The 21489-nt window shown below is 38.8% G+C and overlaps 1 protein-coding gene and 1 long non-coding RNA gene across 3 annotated transcripts; one reads left to right on the forward strand and one right to left on the reverse strand.

Moving 5' to 3' along the window:
* The first annotated feature begins 9264 nt into the window (after positions 1-9264).
* Positions 9265-14578, forward strand: LOC133537282 (uncharacterized). Its single transcript, XR_009802647.1, has 2 exons — positions 9265-9405; positions 14279-14578. It is a non-coding gene; the product is annotated as an uncharacterized LOC133537282 (long non-coding RNA).
* On the reverse strand, positions 13756-19817 carry LOC133537281 (zinc finger protein 135-like). Of its 2 annotated transcripts, none has more exons than XM_061878272.1 (2): positions 19562-19817; positions 13756-17057 (listed from the first exon to the last, which is right to left on the reverse strand). In XM_061878272.1, the coding sequence occupies exons 1-2, from the start codon at positions 19737-19739 to the stop codon at positions 16114-16116; spliced, it is 1122 nt and encodes a 373-aa protein (XP_061734256.1). In that variant the 5' UTR covers positions 19740-19817; the 3' UTR covers positions 13756-16113. The 2 variants fall into 2 exon arrangements, with proteins under 2 accessions (XP_061734256.1, XP_061734257.1); XM_061878273.1 differs by lacking the exon at positions 19562-19817 and adding an exon at positions 19488-19515.
* Positions 19818-21489: the final 1672 nt, after the last annotated feature.

A 21489-nucleotide genomic window follows, 5' to 3' on the forward strand; every position in this document is an offset into this window, starting at 1 on the left:
ATTTTACAGTTTGCAGCCATGAAAGAGAAGAGCATCAAACCTTTTTCTAATGTTTCGGTCTTCTCAGGTTTGCCCAATGACATCATTCAATGTTCTCCACAAACTTCACTCAGACATTAGCATATAGCTCGATAGATAGATGGATGGATGGATGGATGGATGGACTACAATTCTTGGAATGGTGATTCCTTTCGGGATTGATTCTCAATTCAACATGATTCTCATAATACGTTATTTTGGTCTGCAAATATCAGATATATTTTGCCTCAACATTTTTTTGTTATTTTTTTTTCTTGGTCAGCACGGTGCTACAGGGGTTAGTGCGTCTGCCTCACAACACTAAGGTCCTCAGTAGTCTTGGGTTCAATAGACGATCTTTCTGTGTGGAGTTTGCATGTCCTCCCCGTGAATGCGTGGGTTCCCTCCAGGTACTCCAGCTTCCTCCCACCTCCAAAGACATGCACCTGGGGGATAGGCCCCTCCCACCTCCAAAGACATGCACCTGGGGATAGGCCCCTCCCACCTCCAAAGACATGCACCTGGGGATAGGTTGATTGGCAACACTAAATGGTCCCTAGTGTGTGAATGTTGTCTGTCTATCTGTGTTGGCCCTGTGATGAGGTGGCAACTTGTCCAGGGTGTACACCGCCTTCTGCCCAAATGCAGCTGGGATAGGTTCCAGCACCTGCCACAACCCGAAGGGAATATGCAGTAGAAAATGGATGGATGTATGTGCATATATACATATTTATGTATATGTATGTATGTATGTGCATATATATATATATTTATATGTATGAATATATATGTGTGTATATATATATATAAATGTATGTATGTATGTACATGTATATATATAGGTATATATGTGCATATATATATATATATATATATATATATATATATATGTATATATATATATATATATATAAATATAGATACATTTTCATCCCATTGGGTTGAGTTTTTTTCTTGTTATTAAGTGGGATCTGAGCCGAGCATGTCGTTGTGGCTTGTGCAGCCCTTTGAGACACTCGTCATATGAGGCTGTATAAGTAAACTTTGATTCAACTGACCTCGATTGATGATTCTTTAAAACGATGTATCAATATAGAATCTGAAGAAAAATTGTGATATGAAGCGATATTTTGAGTACAACTAGTACATAGATAAATTACGTACTTTAATATGAATCCAAACAAACCATACTTTTCGGGCAATGGTGTGCACCGGTTTTCAAACCGCATCTACCAAATTTTAGAATAAATAAACATTTTCACATGCACAAGCCACATCGGACCAAAAGCCGGTACAAACGTCTTTGTAAATGTTTATTTACATACCTTAATTGTTTCCAAATGGCCCCTTTCACACGGCAGTAAAACAGCTGATCAAACAAAACAGAAGTCATCGCCATGGACCCACTCGCTGTGGAAGCTTGCACTCCAACCAGCTGAACAGTCTTAATAATTCCACGGTGACGTCTTGGTGCGTTTACGAAACTGAAGCAACACAAAGAGATTGCCATGGTAAGGTAACAATACTAACACAGACATTTGTAAACATGTTAGCATACTTGCCAATGCAAACGATGTTAGCTTGATTAGATTACGATAGCACGTACAAATACGCATGAAAACACTCCTGCAAACATCAAACACAGGACGGTTTAGTAAGTATGGATTGTTTTAGTTATATTGTAAAACAAACTTAGCTTGGAGTGATGAATGAAGAATTATTTCCAGCAGAAACGCTATGGAGTAACAATACAGGAAACGGGATATACTTCCGGTTCAATGCACAAAACAGGAAGTACCTATTCAATCCGCATCACCAGCACTGAGCGAACTTGTCCAAAAGATGGCGGAATAGCTCAAACAATAACTTACCTTTTCAGTGTCTCTGTCGGTGTTGAAAATTGTCTGTTGAATACAAAACCTGCTTGGCACTCAGCATCAAGGCTTGGAATTGGGGGTTAAATCACCAACAATTACTCCCGGGCGTGGCCACTGCTGCTGCTCACTGCTAACCCTCACCTCCCGGGGGGGGGGGGGGGGGGGGGGGGTGATCAAGGGTGATGAGTCAAATGCAGAGAGTCATTTCGCCACACCTACACTGCAAAAACTGAAATCTAAGTAAGATTATATATCTTAAATAAGGCTGATATTTGCTTATTTTCTGTCTGATAAGATCATTCTTCTCACTGCGCAGATTTCATGTTAGAGTCTTTTACTTGTTTTAAGAGTTTTGCTCCTAAATGATCTCAGTAAGATACTATTTTATGACCTATATTGAGTAAAACATGCTTGAAACTATTTTTGTCCAAATGTCCAGAACACACCCAGCAATGGTGCACAGGAAGGCGGGGAAGAAGAGGGTAAAAAGCGGCCAAAATGGTCAAACGTCACAATTTTGTCCAAAATATCTGCCCGGGTTCCAGTCTCACGAGTCCTGCCACTGGCCGCAGAAGTCCCGGGATGCGAAAAATGTCCAAAACGCACCCAGCAAAGTGCCACCGGAAGTGGGGGAGAAAAGTTGGCAAAAGTCCCCAAAAATGTTCAAAATACCTACCGAGGTTTGAGTCCCACAAGTCCCGGGATTCCCAAAACAGACATAAGATACTCAGCCGAGTCCCATGGGGAGGGGGGATAAAAGTTGGAAAAGTCTGCAAAAGTCCCAAAAATGTTCCACATACCTACCCAGGTTCGAGTCCCACATGATGCGGCACTCGAACACGGGTTTGATTTTTGAACATTTCACCCACTTTTCTCACTTTTCTACCCGCCTTCCTGTGGGACTTTGCTGGGCGCGTTTTGGACATTCTGTGCATCCTGGCCGACGGCGGGACTTGTGGGACGCGAACCTGGGTAAGTATTTTGGACATTTTTGGGACTTTTGGCGACTTTTCCAACTTTTATCCCCCCTCCCCTTGGCACTCGGCTGAGTGTGTTATGAACATTTTGGGCATCCCTAACATGAGATTTTATGTTAGAGTGTTTTACTTGTTTTGCTCCTAAATTTGCTGAGATTTTATGACCCAGATGAGTAAAACATGCTTGAAACTGGAATATCAAGAGTTGCAAAGCTGTGTCATCAACACAAGTATAAAACTACGTTTTTTTTTAAAGTAATCATTTTGTATTTCAAGCATGAAATAAAAAAAATCATGACTTTGACACAATTGTGTCTCATTAAAACAGATGACAGCCAAATGGACTTTGCTGTTTTATTTTCAATGAAACAATAGAAAATAGGTACTCGTAAAGAAGTACACTTGTTATTAGTGAGAATATCTTTATTTTAAGGTATTTTTGGGTTCATTGAGGTTAGCTAATTTTACTTGTTTTGGAAAGTCTTGACAAGCCACATTTTCTTGTTCTATTGGCAGATAATTGTGCTTAGTTCAAATAAAACACCCCTCATTTTTGTATTTTTGTTTCTTGTTTTTGAACACTGACTTTTTGCAGTGTAGAATGTGTTTGACAATCATTGGTACTTTTAACTTTTAACATTGTGGCCGTTCACAGACAAAATTCTGTAAATGTAACCACACCATTTTATAAGCCGCTGGGTCAAAGCGATGGAAAAAGCAGGGGCTTACACTTTGAAAAACACTGTATATATCAATCAAATTATTAGGCGTTTCCAAACTTTAGACTGATGCCGTTCATTGTCCACAACTTGGAATGCATTACATGAAACCATATTTACAAAATGTCTTTTTTTTTCTTAACGTTATTATCGCATGTTACATATATAAACTCCTTTCGTGCGTGCGTGTGTGTGTGCATAAGGGCGGTGCACGTGTTGCGTAGGCAACGCTAACATGACAAAACAAAGTTATCCTTTGCCCGGTCCTGTGAGAAGAACAACTCAGATCTGTTGATGTGATAAAAGTGCTGGGCGACGTTTCGTAAAGGAGACCCTTTTGTTATGGCCTCTGGCTGTAAACTGTAAAAAACAAACAAAAAAAAACTGTCAAAGGAATATGTTGTCGCTGTTGTGAACAGTCCATGAGAAGCATCCACCCATCTGGGAGGAAGCCAGTTTTTCTTTGTGTGGCATCCCCAGGAAAAGGGTCAGGGACTTCAATAGCTGCACCGGTCCCTGATGAGTACTGCCACAATACGCCGAGAGGATACCATCTGGAAAATGAAAGGTGCCTATTACCATACACTCAGCAGATCGCCTTACAAATGCCAAATATTAATCCCTTTTGTTGCACAAAGACGGAAAAAAAAATGCATTTATCTGTGAGCCATGCCCCTAAAGACCCTTTCTGTTGTCTTCCACCTGACAGCAATAAATCTTGTCACTCGGGTAAATGCCTGTATAGACCGAGATCCCAAATCCCAAAGCACGTTTGTGAGATGAATAAAAGTCGAGCTCTTTTCTCAGTATTCCGCTCAAAACATTGAAATACAAACATGTACATATATATATATATATATATATATATTATAAATACTTGAATTTCAGTATTTCCAAATATACACACACATAACACTCCTCTACTCATTGTTGTATTTAAAAGTGCAATGCTTAGCAGTCAGTGCATGCATGATTTTACCAGTCTGATCCCCCATCTGAAATTAGTTTGACATGCCTCCACTACAACTACTGCTGTCAAATGATTTTGTAAATCACATCAATCACATTTTTGGAATTTGGATTAATCATGATTAACCACAGGTTATTTTTTTGCTTGCATAATGCAAATGTACTAAGAAATGGCGTATGTATATATATATATATATATATATATATATATATATATATATATATATGTCTTGATTGGATTGTCCGGAGAATAGTGCTCGATACCGTGGTAGAGCGCAATATGTAGGTGTGGGAAAAAATCACAAGACTACTTCATCTCTACAGATCTGTTTCATGAGGGGTTCCCTCAATCATCAGGAGATTTTAATGGAAGCATTCACATACAATGGTTTATATAGAGCACAGAGTGGGTGGGTACAAGCAGGCGTACCCTACGCCTGCTTGTACCCACCCACTCTGTGCTCTATATAAATCATTGTATGTGAATGCTTCCATTAAAATCTCCTGATGATTGAGGGAACCCCTCATGAAACAGATCTGTAGAGATGAAGTAGTCTTGTGATTTTTTCCCACACCTACATATATATATATATATATATATAAGGGGTGTGGGAAAAAATCGATTCAAATACGAATCGAATAGTTTACGTTGTGCGAATCAAAATCGATTCTCTTTTTTTTTTTAAATCGATTTTTATTTCTTTATTTTATTGTATTTTTTTTAATCAATCCAACAAACCACTACACAGCAATACCATAACAACGCAATCCAATTCCAAAAGCAAAGCTGAGCCAGCAACACTCAGAACTGCAATAAACAGAACAATTGAGAGGAGACACAAACACCACACAGAACAAAACAAAAGTAGTGAAACAAAAATGAATATTATCAACAAAAGTATCAATATTAGTTATAATTTCAGCATAGCAGTGATTAAAAATCCCTCTGACATTATCATTAGACATTTATAAAAATAATCAAAAAGAACAATAGTGTCACAGTGGCTTACACTTGCATGGCATCTCATAAGCTGGACAACACACTGTGTCTAATGTTTGCACAAAGATAAAATAAGTCATATTTTTGGTTCGTTTAATAGTTCAAACAAATTTACATTACTGCAATCAGTTGATAAAACATTGTCCTTTACAATTATAAAAGCTTTTTTTTTTTATCTACTACTCTGCTAGCATGTCAGCAGACTGGGGTAGATCCTGCTGAAATCTATGTATTGAATGAATACACAATCCTTTTGAATCGAGAATGGAATCGAAAAAAATCGATATATTATCGAAGAATCGATATTGAATCGCGCATCGTGGGACACCCAAAGATTCACAGCCCTAATACATATATATATATATATATATATATATATATATATATATATATATATATATATATATATATATATATATTATATATAAATATATATATTGTTGTGTTTGGACCAGATGTTCCTCAGAGGAAATTTAAGTTGCTGGTCAATCCCAAGTTCTTTTGATGACACATAAGCTGATTTAAATGATAACCCAGAACAGAATAGGTATTTTGCAATTTATTCCAAAGCTTTGGAGAGACCAACCTAAAAAAAACAACACATTCAATTCGCGTCGCCTAAGTTTATCTGACAACACTACAGAAGTCTTGTCTTTTTCAATACACCAATAGCCCCCACCCTTCAGAGCGAATACCCATATCTATTGTTTTCCTCAGCTGGAGACAGAAAGAGATAGGAAGAAGGAGTGTGCTACTCCTGAATTCCAAGCTCAATGTAGTCCACAGTGTACCATCGGTCATGAGATAAATGAAAGGTAAAAAGTGTACAAGATGGAACACTAGCTATTTCAAATATGACTAAAGAAAATAAATAACTTTTAAATATGGATATATGTAGATATCTATCTCCTTCAATATATATATATATATATATATATAGAGAGAGAGAGAGAGAGAGAGAGAGAGAGAGAGAGAGAGAGAGAGAGAGAGAGAGAGAGATTTATATATATATATATATGTATTGATTGGATTATCCAGAGAATAGTGCTCGATACCGTGGTAGAGCGCAATATGTAGGTGTGGGGAAAATCACAAGACTACTTCATCTCTACAGAACTGTTTCATGAGGGGTTCCCTCAATCATCAGGAGATTTTGAAAATTTCCTGATGATTCTAAATAAGTCAGTGTATTAACGTGCCGGCTGAAATAAACACATGTGCCTGCCTACTTTATGGGTTAAAGATAAAGCTATGGATAAAAGAGACATATATAATAGTCTCCTTCTTGTTGTGTGTGCAGTTGTGCACTGAGCTCCAAAAGTCGTAGATGTAATAACGTGACTGGACCGGCACCCTGTTTTTATGGAGGGAAAGCGGACGTGACGACAGGCAATCCTTACTCAGGTCCGGCTGGAAATCGGGAGAAATTCGGAAGAACGGTTGTCCCGGGAGATTTTCGGGAGAGGCACTGAAATCCGGGAGTCTCCCAGAGGGTTGGCAAGTATGGCCTTCAGTGATGTCCCACTTCCAATGATAACCTCTCCAAATACCATCATTGATGTCCCACTTCCAATGATAACCTCTCCAAATACCATCATTGATGTCCCACTTCCAATGATAACCTCTCCAAATACCATCTGTGATGTCACCACATGACCTTTGCTGGAGAAATACTCTTCAGCAAGCCTGGGCAATTCTTTGGATTCCTCAGCCAAATTTACAGGAAAAAAAGTGTCTGGGGGCCGGTATGTCTGATTTTTAGGAACACTAATACAAAACCTCACAATAATGTCTGAATGCTAAAAACGCTATGACAGACCGCCTTAAAAAACGGAATGGAAATGACATTTTTTTAACTGAATGAGACACGCAGAATGTACATGAAAACAAAGAATGTGAGATTTACGATATTAACTATGAAGGATAAAACACTGAATATTGACAACATGTGAACGTCACCTACCCTCTCCATCCACATATTTTACAATCAAGCGAAACGCAACAAACACAGCGAAATATGACCGCGAAGGGTAAAAAAAGAACATCTTCAATCTGATATATCGCTAGGCTGTTAAAAAGTAATTTTCTGTATGATTAAAATCTCTTTTTAACATTTAACATTTTAACATGGAGCTAAACATTTCAACAACATGCACGGTTATTGGGATTCATCTATCTGTGTGTGTGTGTGTGTGTGTGTGTGTGTGTGTGTGTGTGTGTGTGTGTGTGTGTGTGTGTGTGTGTGTGTGTGTGTGTGTGTGTGTCTGTGTGTGTGTGTGTGTGTGTGTGTGTGTGTGTGTGTGTGTAAAAGTGGGTTATTTGTGTACTTTCTGAATATTTAGCTTTGCATTTGGTGAAAAATGTTATTTAGGTTTAATTATATTTAATATTTATATTAAACATTTTTAATTATATTCAAATTTTGTATTCAACATTTAGATTTACATTAAGGATGTATTTTAAGATTTGACATTAATATTTTGCATATAGATCAAATACTTGGATTTATTAATTATATGTAATATTTGTATTCAGATTAAAATTTATATTTTACATTTCGATTTTGTATTCAGATTCAACATCGAGTTAGATGTAATGTTAACATTTGTCATTTATATTTCGACTCAACATTAATATTAAGCATTTAGATTTATAATTTAGATTTAGATTTTACCTTCATATTTAGATTCAACATTAAAATGTTACCTTTAGATGTACATTTAGATTTATCATTCATATTTAGAATTAACATTAGTACTTAACATTTAAATTTGAATGTTTACATTCAGCATTCAGATTTAGATTCAACAATTCATATTTATATTTAATATTTACATTTAAATATAACATTTATATTTGCATTCAATATTTAAATTATTTTTATCATTCATATTTAGATTAAACATTTAGATTTAGATTTAATATTCATGATTAGATTCAACATTAAAATGTATGCTTAAAATTTAGATTTAGCATGTATATTATAATATTTATATCCAAAATTTGGATTTAACATTAATATTTACATTTAATGTTTATATTTATATTTTTATTTTAAATGATATTTACATTTTATATTTGTATTCCTATGTAATATTTATTTTTACATTAAAATTGTGTTTGAAATGTGTATCTAACATTTAATCTTAATATTTGTATTTAACATTTACATTCATAATTAAACTTTGGAAGCATCATTTATATTTAGATATAACCTTTAGATTTAACATTTATACTTAACAAAAAGATTTAACATTTATATTCAGCATTTAATTTTTTTTTAGATTTAGCATTTATATTTAGTATTTTACATTTAAATTTAGAACTTAATTTAAGATTTAGCATTTAGATGTATTATTTAGATTTAGATTTAACATTTCCTTTTAACATTTAGATGTGTTTTTATATTTATGTTTAACATTTTCATTAAGAGTAAGCAATTATATTTAACATTTCTATTTGATATCCAGATTTAACATTAAGAATCAGATTTAACATGTATATTTAACCTTTCTAATTGTTAATTTTAACATTTAGATTTAATACTTACAATTTTTAGTTTCTTGGTGACTTTCTGGGTGTAGTTTCAGTTCTTGTCTTGTACTCTTATTTTGTGTTTTTTTCACTTCCTGTTTCCCCTTTCCTGCAGCAGCTTTACGCCTGCCTTTGAGCACTTTTCCCCTTATCTGTTTTCTGTTTGTAATCAGCACGACTCAAGTTGAGTTTGAAACACCGTTTGTGGTTCGGGACATTATTCTCTATCCACTGGTGACCATGGACAACCTTTTCCTGGCCGACCTCGAGTACGCTCCTACTTTGTGGACACCATCTGCTCCACGTTGCCTGTGAGTGTTTTTGCTGGATTCCAGCATTTTGTTTAGTTTTCTTCATAGTCTGTCTGGTCAGAGCTTTTCCCTGTTGCTCGTTTCATCAATAAACATCCTTTTTCTTCCACGATGCAGCGTTTGACACATTTAGTTGCAACATTTAGATGTACATTTTATATTTAGATTCAACATTCATATTTACATTCATATTTAACATTTATATTAAAGTTAAAGTACCAATGATTGTCACACACACACACTAGGTGTGGTGAAAATACTCTCTGTATTTGACCCGATCCCCTTGTTAATGAGGGGAGCAGTGAGCAGCAGCAGTGGCCACGCCCAGGAATCATTTTTGCTGATTTAACCCCCAATTCCAAGCCTTGATGCTGAGTGCCAAGCAGGCAGGTAATGGCTCCCATTTTTATAGTCTTTGGTCTGACTCGGCCGTGGTTTGAACTCACGACCTACTGATCCCGGTGCGGACATTCCCCATTTAGATTTAGATTTAACATTCATATTAATATTTAACATTTTGATTTAGTATTTGGATTTATCATTTATATTTAACATTTTAGATGTAATATTTATTTTCAACATTTAAATTTAGATACAGCATTGCTATTTATATTTAACGTTTATATTTACAGGCCCAAACGCTTTGTGTATTGTTTATATTTATATTTGTGAAATTGTGTTAACGTAATAATGGTAACATAAACTAGCCAGGAGTGTTCTTGTTCATATTTTTTGTTTTGAAAAATGTTATTGTGAGAAGTTGCAAACAGCACATTCTTAACATTAAGATTTGGATTTAACATTCATATTTGGCATTTGTGTTTACATTTAACATCCATATTTAGATTTTGGAACATGCACGCATACAACATGATACATCACACATGCACGCATACAACATGATACATCACACATGCATGCATACAACATGATGCATCACACATGCATGCATACAACGTGATGCATCACACATGCATGCATACAACATGATACATCACACATGCATGCATACAACATGATGCATCACACATGCATGCATACAACATGATGCATCACACATGCATGCATACAACATGATGCATCACACATGCATGCATACAACATGATGCATCACACATGCATGCATACAACATGATGCATCACACATGCATGCATACAACATGATGCATCACACATGCATGCATACGTGATGCATCACACATGCATGCATACGTGATGCATCACACATGCATGCATACAACATGATGCATCACACATGCATGCATACAACATGATACATCACACATGCATGCATACAACATGATGCATCACACATGCATGCATACAACATGATACATCACACATGCATGCATACAACATGATGCATCACACATGCATGCATACAACATGATGCATCACACATGCATGCATACAACATGATGCATCACACATGCATGCATATAACGTGATACATCACACATGCATGCATACAACATGATGCATCACACATGCATGCATACAACATGATGCATCACACATGCATGCATACAATATGATGCATCACACATGCATGCATACAACATGATGCATCACACATGCATGCATACAACATGATGCATCACACATGCATGCATACAACATGATGCATCACACATGCACGCATTCAACATGATGCATCACACATGCACGCATACAACATGATGCATCACACATGCACGCATACAACATGATGCATCACACATCCATGCATACAACATGATACATCACACATGCATGCATACAACATGATGCATAACACATGCATGCATACAACATGATACATCACACATGCACGCATACAACATGATGCATCACACATGCACGCATACAACATGATGGATCACACATGCATGCATACAACATGATGCATCACACATGCATGCATACAACATGATACATCACACATGCATGCATACAACATGATACATCACACATGCATGCATACAACATGATGCATCACACATGCATGCATACAACATGATGCATCACACATGCATGCATACAACATGATACATCACACATGCATGCATACAACATGATGCATCACACATGCATGCATACAACATGATGCATCACACATGCATGCATACAACATGATGCGTCACACATGCACGCATACAACGTGATGCGTCACACATGCACGCATACAACGTGATGCGTCACACATGCACGCATACAGCGTGATGCATCACACATGGACGCATACAACATGATGCATCACACATGCACGCATACAACATGATGCATCACACATGCATGCATACAACATGATGCATCACACATGCATGCATACAACATGATGCATCACACATGCATGCATACAACATGATGCATCACACATGCATGCATACAACATGATGCATCACACATGCATGCATACAACATGATGCATCACACATGCATGCATACAACATGATGCATCACACATGCATGCATACAACATGATGCATCACACATGCATGCATACAACATGATGCATCACACATGCATGCATACAACATGATGCATCACACATGCATGCATACAACATGATGCATCACACATGCATGCATACAACATGATGCATCACACATGCATGCATACAACATGATGCATCACACATGCATGCATACAACATGATGCATCACACATGCATGCATACAACATGATGCATCACACATGCATGCATACAACATGATGCATCACACATGCATGCATACAACATGATGCATCACACATGCATGCATACAACATGATGCATCACACATGCATGCATACAACATGATGCATCACACATGCATGCATACAACATGATGCATCACACATGCACGCATACTACGTGATGCATCTAGCAGTTTCATTCACCATTTAATTTCTACCTCAAATGAGAAAAATGTGCAAAAAAGTGACCTAAATGTTAGAAGAGTAATATAAATGTGAGATATATTCAAAATATATCTGCAAGGAAAGTGTGATATTTAGTTTTTACATTAGGTACCATTTCTGAGGGGACCCCTGCATACACCTGCCAACACTCCCAGATTTTCCGGGAGACTCCCGAAATCCACGCCCCCTCCAGCTCCAAGCGGACCTGAGTGACGTGTCGACAGCCTGTTTTCACGTCCGCTTTCCCACAGTATGAAGAGCGAGCCTGCCCAATGACGTTATAACTGTAGAATGATCAAGGGCGAGTTCTTGTTTTCTTATGTGAGTTTATTGTTAGGCAGTTTCATTTAAGTCCTCCCAGCCCGGTAATAACACACAACAACAGCAGTCACGTTTTCGTCGACCGTAAAGCACTTTGTCTGCCGTAAACACCAATGTTGTGAACTTGTGACACTCTTAAACAGGACAATGCTGCCATCTACTGTACTTAGAATGGAATAGAATGTAGAATAGAATGTACTTTATTGATCCCTGGGGGATATTCAGCACCACAGTTAGCTCACAATAAACAATGATCATAATAAATAGTTTAATATATATTATATATACATATATATAATATATGAATAATATAAATATATTGTACATTTAAGTGCAGTCAAGGAACATATGCATTATACAGTCTGATGGCTGTCAGTGTGAAGGACCTCCTGTGTCGTTCCGTGTTACATTTTGTGAGTCTGAGTCTTCCACTGAACGTGCTCATTCTCTCCGCAAGGTCCGAGTGTAGTGGGTGGGAGGTGTTGTCCATAATGGCTAGGAGTTTTGCTAGCCTTCTTCTCTCTGACACCACCGCCATAGAGTCTAGCTGTGCATGCATATGGTTAGAAAAATAGTGACAGAGAATAGAACAAAGATGGACATTTCAACCCTTAACTCAACAATATGAGTGTTATGTGTGTGTATGAGTGTAAATAAATGAACACTGAAATTCAAGTATTTATTTTATATATATATATTAAATATTCGACTCTTAACCATGCCCCCAACCACGCACCCCCACCTCCCGAAATCGGAGGTGTCAAGGTTGGCAAGTATGACCCCTGCATAGAATCACACCTATGCTTGCTCTTTATTCAAGCAAATATCCCATTTCAAAATACAATGTATATTTGTATTCAATGATGTGTAATTTACCATTAAAGTGATAGAAATAGCATAACCGTGTCCGTAAATGAGTGAATGTAAGTAACACACAATATCCATCCATTTCCTACTGCTTGTCCCAATTTCCTACTACTTGTCCCAATTCGGACTGAGTCGAAAGAAGAGATGGGGGCAGTACTAACCGTTCAAGTCATTTTGCTTTAGAACTTGTTTCTGCTGCCATCTTGTGGCGGTATTGAAGACTGTTGAAGAAGAAAGCAGAGGCTAGAAAATGTCTCTTTATAAAAGAAACAAAAAGTGTCAAGTTTTTGAGGATATTTATTTAAAAAAAATCTAACGACACAACATAATGATGTAAATACTCTTAAATACAAGAAGTACCAGCTTCTGAATTTGGGTTTCTTTGGTGCAAACCATTCCGAGCAGCGTGTTCAGTTGTGATGAAAACATAAATTAACCTCAATACATTTTGCACACACATTTTATTCAATAAAATTGTCAGCATTATTTGCTTTAAAAAAAAAAAAAAAACAGGAGACAAAATTCAAACACAAACAATTTAGTTACATAGATGTAGTCTCCGAAAAGAAAGACGCATATTAACCTCTACATATCAGCAAACAAATAAATAAATGTAAACAACAAAACAAATGTGAAAATGTTATAATAATTGTGTAAGTTATCACACATCTTTAGTATGCTTAAAATCCGTTGCTATAGTTATTAGCTATTGGGCTCAAGCTGTACTTTTTTCTATCTGTGCAAGGACAAAACTTCTTGTCTGAGGGGTGGCCCCAACCAAAGATGTTATCTTTTGTTTTAGCCCGCTAACAGCCGAGGACTTTAAGGAACTTCAACAAAGATAAGACGACAACACGCAGACGAAGCAGAGACGAGGCAAAATCACAAGGACCAGCACGTTCCGTCATGTATTGTGCATACTGGAGCTGCTTTGCATGATATATGTGACCACTTCTTTTAGAGGCGGCCTCAGTGATGTTGACTGGGGAACTCCTGAATAAATAGAGGGACGCGGGAGCTGAACCTTAGAGCGTAGGGCAAGACTGCGACTAAGTGTGCAGCTCCATGCGTTCTCCTCATGATCTAAATTGAACTTTGTCTCTGCATGATTCCTTGCTTCTTGTCTGTTTAATAGATGTCATCAGTTTTCGAACCTGACAGAAGTGAATTATATTTACATAGCACTTTTTCTCTAGTGACTCAAAGCGCTTCACATTCCAGCGGGGCGTCACAACAAAATTAAGCATAATAATGTCGTGGTCGTGGAACTGTGGACCAGCTCTATACTCTGGGCAGGGTTCTTGAGGGTGCATGGGAGTTTGCCCAACCAGTCTACATGTGCTTTGTGGACTTGGAGAAGGCATTCGACCGTGTCCCTCGGGAAGTCCTGTGGGGAGTGCTCAGGGAGTATGGGGTACCGGACTGTCTGATTGTGGCGGTCCGCTCCCTGTATGATCAGTGTCAGAACTTGGTCCGCATTGCCGGCAGTAAGTCGGACACATTTCCAGTGAGGGTTGGACTCCGCCAAGGCTGTCCTTTGTCACCCATTCTTTTATGGACAGAATTTCTAGGCACAGTCAAGGCGTTGAGGGGTTCTGGTTTGGTGGCTGCAGGATTAGGTCTCTGCTTTTTGCAGATGATGTGGTCCTGATGGCTTCATCTGACCGGGATCTTCAGCTCTCACTGGATCGGTTCGCAGCCGAGTGTGAAGCGACCGGTATGAGAATCAGCACCTCCAAGTCCGAGTCCATGGTTCTCGCCCAGAAAAGGGTGTAATGCCATCTCCGGGTTGGGGAGGAGACCCTGCCCGAAGTGGAGGAGTTCAAGTACCTAGGAGTCTTGTTCACGAGTGGGGGAAGAGTGGATCGTGAGATCGACAGGCGGATCGGTGCGGCGTCTTCAGTAATGCGGACGTTGTACCGATCCGTTGTGATGAAGAAGGAGCTGAGCCGGAAAGCAAAGGTCTCAATTTACCGGTCGATCTACGTTCCCATCCTCACCTATGGTCATGAGCTTTGGGTCATGACCGAAAGGATAAGATCACGGGTACAAGCGGCCCAAATGAGTTTCCTCCGCCGTGTGGTGGGTCTCTCCCTTAGAGATAGGGTGAGAAGCTCTGCCATCCGGGAGGAACTCAAAGTAAAGCCGCTGCTCCTCCACATGGAGAGGAGCCAGATGAGGTGGTTCGGGCATCTGGTCAGGATGCCACCCGAACGCCTCCCTAGGGAGGTGTTTAGGGCACGGGGAAGACCCAGGACACGTTGGGAAGACTGTCCGACCGGTAGGCCACGGGGAAGACCCAGGACACGTTGGGAAGACTATGTCTCCCGGCTGGCCTGGGAACGCCTCGGGATCCCCCGGGAAGAGCTAGACGAAGTGGCTGGGGAGAGGGAAGTCTGGATTTCCCTGCTTAGGCTGTTGCCCCCGCGACCCTACCTCGGATACGCGGAAGAAGATGGAATAATGTGTTGATTGCAGGACTGTATATATATCGGTATCGGTTGATATTGAAATCGGTAATGAAGAGTTGGACAATATGGGAATATCTGCAAAAAAGCCATAGTCGGACATCTCTAGTTGCAACCCAGCAGTCCCATTTGTGGCTATGAAGAGAAGACTTCACCACATATACAACAATCATAAGGTTTTGTGTGCTCTCGCCATGTGTCTTGTCATATTTGACTTTTGCGAGAATCTTATACCACAAATAAAACAACTGAAAGGTTTTTCTCCCGTGTGTGTTCGCAGGTGTTGTACCATGTTGGACTTCACAGAGAACCTTTCGCCGCAAAATGAACAACTAAAAGGCTTTTCGCCCGTGTGCGTTCTCATGTGTCTTATGGCCGATGACTTATTATAAAAGCTTTTCCAGCACACCGAACAATTATAAGGTGTTTCTCCCGTGTGTATTCTCATGTGCGTTACCATGGTTGACTTGTGGGAGAATTTTTTACCGCATACCGAACAGCTGAAAGGTTTCTCTCCGGTGTGCGTCCTCATGTGCGACGCCACCGCTGACCTATCCGTTAATCTTTTACCACAGACTGAACAACTGAAGGGTTTGTTTCTTGTGTGAGTTCTCCGGTGAACGTTTCCCAAAGTCCCCTGGTTTTTGCCCGTCTGCTTTTTAGAGCGTACAAGGTGTTGGATACAGTCTGTACCGCTGCTCAAAGGTTCTTTGGCGGCGTCCCCATCTTTAGGATAGTATGATGTCGTGTCATCACTATTCGATAGTGATCCTCCACAGTGGTCTTCATCATCTTCTGTTGTGATGTGTTGTGGACAGCTGCTGCTTGGAGGCTCCGCCCCTTTGTTCTCCTCACTCGGACTGTGATGACGCTGTGAGGACTCTGGGGGCTTGTCTTCATGGTTTTCGGTCTTAACAGAAATACTAGTCTGTAGCGACTTGGCAAGATCATCCTCCTCCTCTGGTCCAAGAAGACGCTCTCCATCCTGAGTGATCCAGAGTTCCTCCTCCTCTTTAACGAAGGTGGGCTGTGGATAATCCTGCTTCAAAGTGGGGCGCCCCTCCTGGGGCGGAGGGGGAAGTTCATCTTGACGACCAATCTGCTGCCGGAGGTCTGCAAGACAAGCAACAAATTATTTCCTTCTGGACTGCCATGTAATGTTTTGGGAAGTATTTGTCTCAAGATCCAACTCAATAGCCAACCCCTGATCTAATGCATTGTCATTTGAAAGTAACTTACCCTATTTCCTTGAATTGCCGCCGGGTATATAGTATGCACCTGCCTAGAATTACTGCCGGGTCAAACTCGTTTCGCAAAATAATTAGCGCATGCTTAGCATTACCGCCGGCTCAGCATTACCGCCGGGTCAAACTCGTTTCGCAAAATATTATTTTTATTAGTGCATGTCTACAATTTCTGCCAGGTCAAACTCGTTTCGCCAAATAATTAGCATATGCCTAGAATTTCCGCCGGGTCAAACTCGTCACGTCACGAGTGACACTTCACCCGTCATCAATTTCAAAATGGAGGAGGCTGATTTCAATCATTTGAAATCGCATAAAGGGAAGAAGATTAAGAGCTATTCAGTAGGATTTAAGGTCCAAGCTATTGAATGTGCTAAAAAGAACAGTAAGCAGCTATGTTTTATTAATATACCGTAGCTGCGTGTGTCAAATATGAGTCATTAAATGACTCCCGCCTCCTGGTGGTAGAGGGCGCTAGTGATCCTTCTTGCGACTACTCGGCTGCAGAAGAAGTGACAACAAGCAGCAAGAGTGAGCAGCGATCCTTTATTTTTTCCTCTTGCTTGCACTTTTAACATGGAGGATTACATATCTAAAATAAAACAGTTCTCTAAATTGGACTTTCAATGGAAGCAGGAGGTAATAAAGGAAGATCTCCATCGAGACAGAGAGACTTTTAAAACTGAAGAAAGATAAGGAAGACTTGTATAAACAAGTTATCGATGCTTTTGATCAGAAGGAGCTGCGCATGGACTTCATTTATAAGTAAAGGTAAGACCATAATAACGTTTTTTTTTTATTAAATGTGCTTTTCATGATGGTATCCTTACATCACACTCAAATTTATAAGCGCAGGCCTAAATTTACCGCATGCCTTTGGTAAGCGCCGGAGTGAGAATTGGTTTTAAATTAATTAACGCCCCGGCGGCAATTCAAGGAAATACGGTAGTGCAAACCAGCATGAGTGTGCTTATTAAGTGTTTGGGAGCAAACAAGTGTGTTCTTAGCTCAAGTAATGCCCAGCTTTCTGGTCTTCCTAAAGAAAGGTACGAAACCTTCCTAAAAAAAAAGGTACAAAAACTCATACGCTCATGTGCTGACGAGGACCATAAGGAAGGGGCCCATATTACACCAGTTTTAAAATCACTGCATTAAAGTTAAAGTACCAATGCCTGTCACACACACACTAAGTGTGGCGAAATTATTCTCTGCATTTGACCCATCACCCTTTGGGAGGTGAGGGGAGCAGTGAGCAGCAGCAGTGACCATATACATGTATATATATTATTCTAACCCTTGTGCATGGTGGGACAGGGGTTGGTGCATGTCTTCAAACCCGGGCTCGGGATCTTTCTGTGTGGAGTTTGCATGTTCTCCCCCAGGTACCCCAGCTTCCTCCTACCTCCAAAGACATGCACCTGGGGATAGGCCCCTCCCACCTCCAAAGACATGCACCTGGGGATAGGCCCCTCCCACCTCCAAAGACATGCACCTGAGGATAGGTTGATTGGCAACACTGAAAATTGGCCCTAGTGTGTGAAAGTGAGTGTGAATGTTGTCTGTCTATCTCTGTTGGCCCTCCGATGAGGTGGCAACTTGTCCAGGGCAAACCCCACCTTATGCCCGATTGTAGCTGAGATAGGCACCAGCGACCCCAAAGGGAATAAGCGGTAGAAAATGGATCATATATATATATATATATATATATATATATATATATATATATATATATATATATATATATATATATATCCATCCATCCATCCATTTTCTACCGCTTATTCCCTTTCGGGGTCGCGGGGGGCGCTGCGATGAGGTGGCGACTTGTCCAGGGTGTACCCCGCCATATATATAAATATAAAATACTTGTACCCCGCCTTCCGCCCGATTGTAGCTGAGATAGGCGCCAGCACCCCCCGCGACCCCAAAAGGGAATAAGCGGTAGAAAATGGATGGATGCATGACTTGGTGAATCTAGCTGTAAATATACTCCTCCCCTTTTAACCACGTCACTCGCCCCACCCCCGACCACGCCCCCCACCTCCCAAAATCGAAGTTCTCAAGGTTGGCAAGTATGGTTTATCGATCAAAGATGCACGTCAATGAAGGAAATAAATTAAAAAGAAATGAAATTGAAATGTTACATGTGTGCTGTAAAAAAATAACGTGTGAAATGAAGGTTTTAATGTTTATTGTAATATTCACAGCCGTCGTGATGTGCGGGTTAATACTGCAATATAAAGGCGTACGTCATGTCATTTTCTCCAGCAGAAAGAAGATAAAAGCTGAGTAAACCCACCTTCAAGGTGCACCACCATGTGTGTCTGGCACATTTTCTCCAGCAGAAAGAAGATAAAAGCTGAGTAAACCCACCTTCAAGGTGCACCACCATGTGTGTCTGGCACATCTCTTCCAGTTGTTGTCGTCGTCGCTCGTTTTCCTTTCTTGTTCGAGAAAGTTCTTCGGCGTACGACGCGACCGCTCTTTCAAACAGGCCACATATTTCGTCAGCTGCCGCCGCGAGTCTCTCCTTCACCAGCTCGTTCAACATGTTGAATGTTAACACTTGATTATAAAAACCGCCACTGTGCGCTTTACCAAGAGACCATATAATCCTTCTTCTTCTTCTCTTCTTCGTTTTCATTAATGGTGGTTTGCAGCCAACCTTCCGGTGTGCATTACCGCCACCTTCTGACATGGAGTGTGGACTAAGCTGGATCACTACTACTTACTCTTTATTCTTTTATTTAACTCATCCATCCATCCATTTTCTACCGCTTATTCCCTTTCGGGGTCAGTGTTTTTTAAATATGTTTACATTGCTTTATATCCTATGTGTTCTGAATGCAATCCTAAAAAATATCTTCCACTGCTAACCTAATATTTTCTTTTGCTAACTTACTTTCCAGTATTTTGTATTCCTCTATTACAGGGGTCACCAATGCGGGCACCAGGTCGCCCGTAAGGACCAGATGAGTCGCCCGCTGGCCTGTTCTAAAAAATAGCTCAAATAGCAGCACTTACCAGTGAGCTGCCTCTATTTTTTAAATTGTATTTATTTACTAGCAAGCTGGTCTCGCTTTGCTGGACATTTTTAATTCTAAGAGACAAAACTCAAATAGAATTTGAAAATCCAAGAAAATATTTGAAAGACTTGGTCTTCACTTGTTTAAATAAATTCTTTTTTTTTTTTACTTTGCTTTTTATAACTTTCAGAAAGACAATTTTAGAGAAGAAATACAACCTTAAAAATGATTTTAGGATTTTTAAACACATATACCTTTTTAACTTTTAAATTCCTTCCTCTTCTTTCCTGACAATTTAAATCAATGTTCAGGTAATTTATTTAAAAAATGTTTATTGTAAACACTAATAAATACATTTTAATTTAATTATTCATTTTAGCTTTTGTTTTTTTGACATAGAATATTTGTGAAATATTTCTTCAAACTTATTATGATTAAATTTCAAAAATATTATTCTGGCAAATCTAGAAAATCTGTAAAATCAAATTTGAATCTTATTTCAAAGTCTTTTGAATTTCTTTTAAAATTTTTGTTCTGGAAAATCTAGAAGAAATAATGATTGGTCTTTGTTAGAAATATAGTTTAGTCCATTTTTTTGTATATTCTAACAAAGTGCAGATTGTATTTTAACCTATTTAAAACATGTCATCAAAATTCTAAAATGAATCTTAATCAGGAAAAATTACTAATGATGTTCCATAAATAATTTTTTTCTAAAAGATTCGAATTATCTAGTTTTTCTCTTCATTGTTTTCGGTTGAATTTTGAATTTTAAAGAGTTGAAATTGAAGATAAACTATGTTTCAAAATTAAATTTTATTTTCTCCTCTTTTAAACCATTCAATTAAGTGTTTTTTTCATCATTTATTCTCTACAAAAAACCTTCTGTAAAAAGAAAAAAAATGTACGACGGAATGACAGACAGAAATACCCATTTTTTTATATATACATATAGATTTATTTATTAAAGGTAAATTGAGCAAATTGGCTATTTCTGGCAATTTATTGAAGTGTGTATCAAACTGGTAGCCCTTGGCATTAATCAGTACCCAAGAAGTAGCTCTTGCTTTCAAAAAGGTTGGTGACCCCTGCACTATTGTATTTCCTACATTGTATTAAAACATGGTCAACATTTTCTATCTAATGGCAAGAATCACACAGTCCTGTAGTATGTTTCCTATCAATTTTAGTGAACTATTTAGATATGTATGTCCTAATCTCAATCTAGTAATAATGTCTTCTTCCTTCCTATTTCTACACCTTCCACTCATTAAA

This window comes from Nerophis ophidion, linkage group LG18 (genome assembly GCF_033978795.1).
Source record: "Nerophis ophidion isolate RoL-2023_Sa linkage group LG18, RoL_Noph_v1.0, whole genome shotgun sequence".
NCBI classification, from domain to species: Eukaryota; Metazoa; Chordata; class Actinopteri; order Syngnathiformes; family Syngnathidae; genus Nerophis; species Nerophis ophidion.